The sequence below is a fragment of the Eurosta solidaginis genome, chromosome 2 (genome assembly GCF_040869045.1).
Source record: "Eurosta solidaginis isolate ZX-2024a chromosome 2, ASM4086904v1, whole genome shotgun sequence".
NCBI lineage: Eukaryota > Metazoa > Arthropoda > Insecta > Diptera > Tephritidae > Eurosta > Eurosta solidaginis.
Window position 1 is genome coordinate 299,765,981 of NC_090320.1, and position 9,114 is coordinate 299,775,094.

Sequence of the window (9,114 nt, forward strand, 5' to 3'; positions counted from 1 at the left end):
AAAAATAATTTTGTCAATATAATTTAAGAACCCTACATATACATAGGTCCAAGGTCGTGAATACAAAAAATTCCGAGTGCATTTTCGTACCCGATGCTCAGTTGAGACAATCCCTAGCGCAACATCTGAGAATTGTTGCCAATTTCAAAATGGTTGGAATAGACTTGGCTCTTGTGCATTGTTGCAGCTATTCATCTTTACTGGATAGCAAGTCCATGAACGCTTCTATGAAATTTATTTCAGCGTTTTATACTTCTGGCCAGTTCCAGTACTTAAGTTTATTTCTTCATAATAAATAATTTTGCTTTTATTTTATTTGACAGATGATGGGAATGTGCTTTTCTGAACGGTTGAATTTACCGAATTATCAAACAATGACACTAGTCTTGATCGATTATGAGTGTCATAATACCGAATGAAAATTCGTTCGATCAGTTCTTTCGCCCACAGTCGAAGATCGAATTTGTCTCATAATAGGGGCCTTTGTTTTGTGCTGCGATATCAGCAGAGTATCTCCGCCTAAGGGGGTTGGTAAATAGTTAAGTACATTGTAAAAAATAAATATTGACTTTGGATAAAGTAGCGCTTTGTTGAATGTGCTAACATTCTTTGGCTGTAGCACAGTAACACACGGAAGTTCTTTTTTAAAAATATAGGCGAAGTTAGAGACAGTAAAATTACCTTGTAAATGACTAGTGCCTAAAATTGTGCAAACATTTACCGTTCAGTACACAAAAAAGACTGTTTTTCAATTTTCAACCTGAAATATTATGCACAATAGTACTTTTAATTTCTAAGCATATTGATTGGTGTGCTTTTTTTGGTTCATTTTGAATATTTAAAATTTACAAAAAAATTTTATTTAAAAAAGTTATCTAGTTCTTATAATAACTATTCTAATCCACATAGTCTAAATTCATTAGATTTTTAAGGTTGACTGAGATATAACTTTTTATCATTATCATTAATTGCCCACGCCTGCCATAATGCGACTGTTATTTGTTTGAGAAAATAACACAAATTACAATTAAAATAGAAAAAATGTTTATGATTGTTATCGTGTTTAATGTAGTTACACATAAATTGCTTCAAAAATGCGACTAAACAATTTCGTATTGAAGTTATTTCAAACTTGAAAAGGAATGTGTAGCTAACATATACATATTAGGTATTATGCTTAAAACATGAACATTTGCTCAGACCCGATTTTTTGCTTAAAATTTCACTTCTTTGCTTTTGCTTACTTAAATAATTGGCGCTTAGCCGTTTAAACGGTTTTATCCGTTTTTATCGCTGATCGTATGTATTAAGAATGAACATATTTCAAAGGCTTTTTCTATCATAATAAATTAAAACCGTACTTAAAGATTGAGCTCAGCTGGTTTGCGGCAGCGTTTTCTTCATGCCATTCAAATAGTACTTCAATAATCTGCTCGCTTTCCTTTTTTAACTTTTTTTGATTCATTTTCACTTACTGGTATTTATTATTATAAATAAAAAAACTTATTTCGCAACTTATAATATTTCCACACAACTTTTCTCTTTTTTGGATCTAAATGACGCTGCATTCGCAAGCATTATATGGCAAGGTGCTTATGAGAGCCCCTAAAATGCCAGATTGTCTTAATTCTTATTCCTCAAATTTTTTTGAGCATGGAGCTGCCGGATCGTAACTTCGCAATTTTGTTCTTCGACACTAATTTTTCATTCAGCTTATAAAGCAAAGACGTTTTACTCTGCACGTTATATACCGCACATCCTACAATATCGCCAGTGCAGGAAGCATACGTGGCCAAAATCATTACTTGCTTTTCCTCCAGGGCAGACTTTTTCATTGAATATGGCAACTAGCTGTTCTTTTGAATAATTTGTTTTGGATCTGGCAAGGCACGATTTATTGACACTCAATTTGGGGTGCTTTTACAATTTGTGTTTATTCTATCAAAAATGTAATTGTATTTATTGTAGATAAAACTATAGCTGCTGTTTAATGTTGGATTTGTTCGTAGAGCTGACTTGAGTCCAGGATTAATGTACCACTGTTTCATTAATTCCTTACCAGTCAGCCATTCCGCGCTGACAAGCCGCGGAAGTTCTCCTGCAAGTGCAAACCTGGTGTGAATTGGCGTGCTTGGAGGTACCCCAATGCAACTTCTGAGAGTATCATTTATAATCGTCTGCAGTTTTTTATTGTCACCCCTTGGAGTACTTGACCAGGTGGTGCAACCATAGTCCATTTTGGAACGTACAAATGATCGATACACATTCACACCTAATTTAGGTGTCAAACCCGATTTAACCGTAGTAAGCCTTTTAACCATATTTATAGCTGGCGTTACTTCCTTCTTGATCCTGGAAACCTGATCCTGAAGTGTTCCACCACAGTTTATAATCCTACCCAAAAATTTCAAACTCCTTTTCTGTTCTAGGACTTCCACACCTATTCTCAACAAAAAATTATCTTTGTTTGATTTCGTCACGTACATGAACTGTGTCTTTTTGATATTGACCGCCAGACCTAACTCTTGGCATGCATCCTCAAAATCTACAATTTTATCTTGTAAGTTGTTTAAAGCTTTGGAGGCTAATGTGTCGTACGAAATAATCATGAAATCATCCGCGAATTGAAACAAGTGAGTCCTATTGTCCTCTAACTTGTGTAATTTGGCTGTATACACATTGAACAACAAAGGTGAAAGGCAACTACCTTGCGGTAGCCCATTTTCCACTTCTGTTTTACTTTTCCCTAACAATAAGGTTCTTCTATGCAGAAAATTATATACCCATCCATATATAATCGGATGGACTCCATATTCATGTAATAATTTTGTTAACGCCACAATGTTTACACAGTTGTAAGCATTCGAAAGATCTATAGTACATATAAAAACCTTGTATCTATTTTGCTTAGCCACTTCAACAGTGTGGAGACATTCATTTATACACATAGGTGCTGACCTAAGCTTCCTATACGCAAAACTTCTCGGAGGGAATATAAGGTTTTCCTCAATGTAACTATTCAATATATCTTTAATATACAAATTAAGAGTCTTGGCCACCACTGAAATAAGGGATATCCGCCTGAAATTTTCTATATCATCACGATTTTGGCTAGACTTCAGGGTCGGCACAATTTTTATTCTCCGCCATCCCTCATAGAAGCTGTTCTCATTTAGATGCTTCTCTGCAACTCTGTTAATTTATCCCAAGTGTCCCTCGGAAGGGCCATAAGCATCTTATATGTTACTTTGTCTTCTCCCCCAGCCGTGGCTCTTTTCTTCGAAATCAAACTTGCTAACTTATTACTTAAAACTTCAATTCTGTCTGAGATTCGTCCCTCTAACTGCCCTAACATTTCCGCCATCGGCGGGGAGCTAGGAAAAACAATTTTATTTTTCAAAAATTCCAAATATTCCTGGTTGTTTTCCGACTCCCATTCTGATGTTGTGCTTTTATTTATATTTTTCACATTGTTTGTAAATGACCATAATTTTTTTGCAGTGGTCTCCTGATTTACCACTTCAATAACTTCCAAAAAACTGTTTTTCTTAGCTTCCTTCACCGATTTCCTCGAGTTCCCTAGCAGGATACTAGCTTGCTCTAGATCCTCCCTTCTCCCTGTTAGCCACGCCTTTCTTCGTGCTGCGTTTAAGACTCGATAGCTTCTAGCAAGCGTCTCGCTCCACCATGCTTTGGGCGTATACTTAGAATTGTTTAAGTCGTATGCCGATTCAAGCCTTGCTTTCTTTATGGCTTCCATTAGTTCATCTATACCTTCAGCACTTCGTATAATACTAAGTTTTTTATAGAGAACATTTTTGGCTATAAACATCACAGGTAGTCTAGAAATCTCATCGATTTTAATAGTCACCGGACGATGGTGACTCCCTCCTACAAACGTTTTCTCACAACACCATGTTATGTTAGAACTAAGACTAGTAAAAGACAAATCCAGGACTCTACATGCCCCTACATCAGGCAAGTTTGAGTTTCTGAAAAACGTCTTTGAGACATCATTAAGACACCTCAGTGAAGCCTTTGTGGTCATTTCAAGAGTTTCTTGCCTTTAGGAGAGTCAACGAAGTCACCCCAGACACTAAACCTGGCATTGAAATCTCCAAGGATCAGCACATTCTGCTGCGAATTTATAAACGTGACAAGCCGTGATATTTCGTTTTCAAATGTGATTGAATCCACACTAGGCTGCATGTATAAAAAGCATATCGTCAAATTATTGTCTAAATTTGTTGTTTTAGCAATTAAAATATACATGTTTGAGTGGCACTTGACCCTCCGAAATTTAATGTTATTTTTAAAACCAATGGCTACACCACCACAGGCATCAGGCCTTGTTTTTTTAATTAATTTAAAATTTATTAATTTATGTGCTTCTTTTCTCTCATCGTGAGAGAAAATTTCTTGTAGACAAACTATATGTATTTCATTTTGCATATTGAATGCATCAATATGCAATTTATTGGATTTCAAACTCTGACAGTTATATTGTAGAACCCTGACCATTAAAATTACGAAATCTCTCTAGTCTCTCATGGAGAGACTCCCCAAAAAACTGTTTTTCTTAGCTTCCTTCACCGATTTCCTCCAGTTCCCTAGCAGGATACTAGCTTGCTCTAGATCCTCCCTTCTCCCTGTTAGCCTCGCCTTTATTCGCCTTTATTCGCGTTTAAGACTCGATAGCTTTTGGCAAGCGTCTCGCTCCACCATGCTTTAGGCGTATACTTAGAATTGTTTAAAAGTCGCATGTCGATTCAAGCCTTGCTTTCTTTATGGCTTCCATTAGTTCATCGATACCTTCAGCACTTCGTATAATACTAAGTTTTTATAGAGAACGTTTTTGGCTATAAACATCACAGGTAGTCTAGAAATCTCATCGATTTTAATAGTCACCGGACGATGGTGACTCCCTCCTAGAAACGTTTTCTCACAACACCGTGTTATGTTAGAACTAAGGCTAGTAAAAGACAAATCCAGGACTCTACATGCCCCTACATCAAGCAAGTTTGAGTTTCTGAAAAAGGTCTTTGAGACATCATTAAGACACCTCAGTGAAGCATTTGTGGTCATTTCAAGGAGTTTCTTGCCTTTAGGAGAGTCAACGGAGTCACCCCAGACACTAAACCTGGCATTGAAATCTCCAAGGATCAGCACATTCTGCTGCGAATTTAAAAACGTGACAAGCCGTGATATTTCGTTTTCAAATGCGATTGAATCCACACTAGGCTGCATGTATAAAGAGTATATCGTCAAATTATTGTCTAAATTTGTTGTTTTAGCAATTAAAATATCCATGTTTGAGTAGTACTTGACCCTCCGAAATTTAATGTTATTTTTAAAACCAATGGCTACACCACCGCAAGCATCAGGCCTTGTTTTTTTAATTAATTTAAAATTTATTAATTTATGTGCTTCTTTTCTCTCATCGTGAGAGAAAATTTCTTGTAGACAAACTATATGTATTTCATTTTTCATTTGAATGCATCAATATGCAATTTATTGGATTTCAAACTCTGACAGTTATATTGTAGAACCCTGACCATTAAAATTACGAAATCTCTCTAGTCTCTCATGGAGAGACTCCCCATGTTCGCTGTTCAGCGATGCAAGTACCGAAAAAATAGGGTCATCCTTATTTAGGTTGAACCTAACGCATAACTGGTTAATTATTTTTTCTAATTATGACACTACTGTCCATCCTTCTTTATTAGAGCATGGTACATTCTTTTCTGTTTGAATCTTTCTCCTCGAGGGAGATACAGAACTAGAGGAGAGCACACGTTTTTGTGCAACAACGTTGTATTTCTTTGTCACTAATCTTTTATTGACTTCCCTATTCACATCTATTGTTTTTTGGCCCTGCTATTTAATGGCGGAAAATCGGCATCATAATTTTCTAAGACACTGAACCTGTTCACGGCGTGGAGCTGCACGTAATTATCATGTGCCTCTTTTCTAGTAATTTTTTTCAGTGTCATAATCTGCAAGACCTTCTTTTCTTTTTCCCATACAGGATACGCATTTTTATCTAACGATACATGATTCCTATCACCGCAAAGAATACATTTCTTGTTTGTGCAACCTTCGTTACACCTCCCCTCTGTGCCACACAAAATACACCTATTTTTCGAACGGCAACCCAGCCTCGTATCCCTCAGCCTACCACAGTTGTAACACTGCTTAGCCTGTGGAAAGAAGTGATACACCTTACAATTTTTGAAGAAAATGGTTACTGATTCTGGTAGCTCACACCTCGCAAAACCCAGCTTGACTGTTTGTGCATAAGTTTAGTTTTGTCATCTCTATCACGTCTCATTATCCGCTGCACCGACATTAATTTCACATCCGATCTCAAGTTCTGGAAGATTTCTTCATCGCAGAAATCTTCTGGCACATATCTTACTACCCCAAATGTTTCTATAAAGACCTAGGAATAAAAGGTCTCATTTTCGCTATCTGCATCTTTACATTTTTTAAACAGTCGTTTGCCAGCTGTGCTGAATCAAAAGTTATCTTGTACAATGTCCTGCCGATAACCCTTACGTCATTTATACCTTCAAGTCCAAAGGTCTTAATTTTGTTCCACAAGTATGGGCCATTTCTTGGCATTTTATTGTTTGTCAAATCCGAGTTAGAGGTATCTACCAAAACTAAGCACACCCCACTGTAGTTTAGAGTAGGTATAACTATTTTGAGTTTTTGGAGTAGCATTGTTCACACTACCTAGCATTGCTTATTCCTCCTGATGTTGAGGAGTTTCGTGTTTATCCATCGTTTCTGTTTCCAACGATTTCCTCATTTCCACATTTTTTTCGCAAACAAGCGCCTCGTTATTTTTACAAGTCGAATCGTTGCTACAAATCGTCGCATCATGTTTTAAAGCCTACCGTTTTGTCGTTAAAATCACTTTCCAAAATGGCGTTTACTGTGCTCACTCTAGGTGTACAACCCTCAGCCCCTATTTCCGTCAATTTTGTATTAATTTTAATGTCTTTACGGTTTATTAGCATCCCCTGCAATGGGGGCATCTTGTAAGGCTGAGAGCCTTCATTTTTCTTCCTTTCATTTTTTTTTTTTCTTCTTTTCATTTTGGGCCGTAAGGAGTCTTTCTGCGATGTACCATTTAGTTTAGATAAATTATCATCCGAATCATCCATACTGTCCGCCATGTCAGACGCCGGAGCGTCCGCCATTTTTAAACTGCAGAAAACGCCGTTTAATAATGCCAAGCACTTACCGTTTTAAAGGAAAATTCTTGGAAAAGCCGCAATTAAAAAAAAAAGCGCTAGCACTGGACTCACCTTTATTCTTGACAATAACAATCACTTTTTACCAGCACGATAACTTTCAACAACACTACAACTTGTATTTAATTCGCACAATTAAAAAAGTTCACACAACCAAATATTACACGTCTGTCCTCATTCAATTGCGCGGGTCGAGTGCCACACAACTTTTGACTATCTGTATTTTGTTCGTATAACACTAAGGATGAGTGATCGTGTCGTGCAAATAATCGATAACTGTGACAATAATCATAACATCGCATTTCTAGTGTTATTCGAATCGTTTCACAGTCGATTTCTATCCTAGTTCTCTAACCTAGTTTTCGATTCGAAATGCATGAGAGAACTACATTAGAATTCCAATGTAAAATTACAATATTTCTCTAACGTTAGGAACTGTGTTTGCTGGGAACTTATCATCTTTAATTCGCTGGACTATGTTATTGTCTGCGTAAAGCTCTTCTTCGGTACTCAGTACGAGTTTTAGTTTATGAATCCATTGAAAAGATCAAACACCGGAATGTTTTCCTATAACATATGCCTATACATAACTTTTTAAAAATCTATTCAGAGCACTTATACAGCTTTACACACAATAATAAACTTTGAGTAAAATATTTAATGTATTTGATTGCCTACAGAAGTTGCGAATAATTTTCTTTAAATTTTCATATCATCATTAATAATTAATGATATTTTTTAGTTCTTAGTTGAGAGAAGACATTGAAAAAGAAATTAACGATCATCAATTTTACTGATTCGCTGGAGCGAAAAAGACGAAGATTTAGGAGTTGCTTAAATAAGAAAAAGTTTAAAAAAAAGTCGACTGCGAGCAATGGAGGATATTTTTAATATGTATGTATGTATGAATAGCGTGGGCAAATGCCAACCATTATGGATAAGACAATGACGCAAATGCCAACAATACAATTAACAAAATTGAAAATTTACAAAGATATTTCCAAGCTTGAAAATGGTTTTTTATTAATTTGTAGCGCAAAAAAAAACAAGAAATTGTGCTTTCTTGTTAGATTTTATTTTTCCATATTTTGTGCTTAAAGCATTGAAATTGCAAATGTTTAAGTATTCACCAATTATTGTAAAATACCGTTATTATATTGTATGTATTTAGTTATATTGGAATAATTGATAACTGTATTTTGTATATGGAAAACTTGTATAGGCTAAATTATTGTAACAACTAAACAGAAACAAAAAAATTATTATTAAAAATGTTAAATAAGTATGTACTAGTATACTTTGGGAAGCTAGAACAAAACCAAGAGCGAAAAGCCAATGCATCTATTAGTACATCTACATTTCGTTGATGATTTTGCAAAACCATCTATCGACCAACTGCAAAACCGTTTATCTAATGGCATAATAATTTTAAAGGTAAGCAGAAAAACTTATTTTACACCCTTTCTTCTTCTAGAATTGTTTCCAGAGTGTCTACTTTCCTGTTTGGACCCTCGCTTTTTCTGCTTATTTCCTTTTTCGATCCGCACTGCGTTGCGAAGTGATTCTTTTTCTGACATTTCATGCTGGTTTTATTGTATGCTGGGCATGAACGAGCCTTGTGTGTTGTGCCACACCTTTTGCATATAAATTTTTTTCACTTTTATTGTCTTTTTCTTTTGATTTTCCGAGTGAGAACACGTTTGCTGGCTGAGGATTTTCAATTTCCCTTAATTGCCTGGTTGCCTGCTCGCTGGCTCTGCAAATGGTTGTCGCCTTCGCCAAAGTCAAATTTTCCTCTGTTAGTAATTTTTCTCCAACGAGATTTGCTTTTATGCCGAACACGATTTTTCTT

General features: G+C 35.9%; 2 protein-coding genes across 2 annotated transcripts in view; one reads left to right on the forward strand and one right to left on the reverse strand.

Annotated features, from left to right (window-relative positions):
* The window catches only part of dpr3 (defective proboscis extension response 3), a 663,598-nt gene extending 656,152 nt beyond the window's left edge, over positions 1-7,446 (reverse strand). The window contains exon 1 of the mRNA XM_067768746.1: positions 7,317-7,446. The gene's annotated coding sequence lies outside the window, so the exon portion shown is untranslated. The remainder of the gene's footprint in view (positions 1-7,316) is intronic.
* The window catches only part of LOC137241287 (SUN domain-containing ossification factor), a 140,332-nt gene extending 131,787 nt beyond the window's left edge, over positions 1-8,545 (forward strand). The window contains exon 6 of the mRNA XM_067768741.1: positions 8,005-8,545. Within this exon, the coding sequence (XP_067624842.1) occupies positions 8,005-8,015 (11 nt within the window). The 3' untranslated portion in view covers positions 8,016-8,545. The remainder of the gene's footprint in view (positions 1-8,004) is intronic.
* Positions 8,546-9,114: the final 569 nt, after the last annotated feature.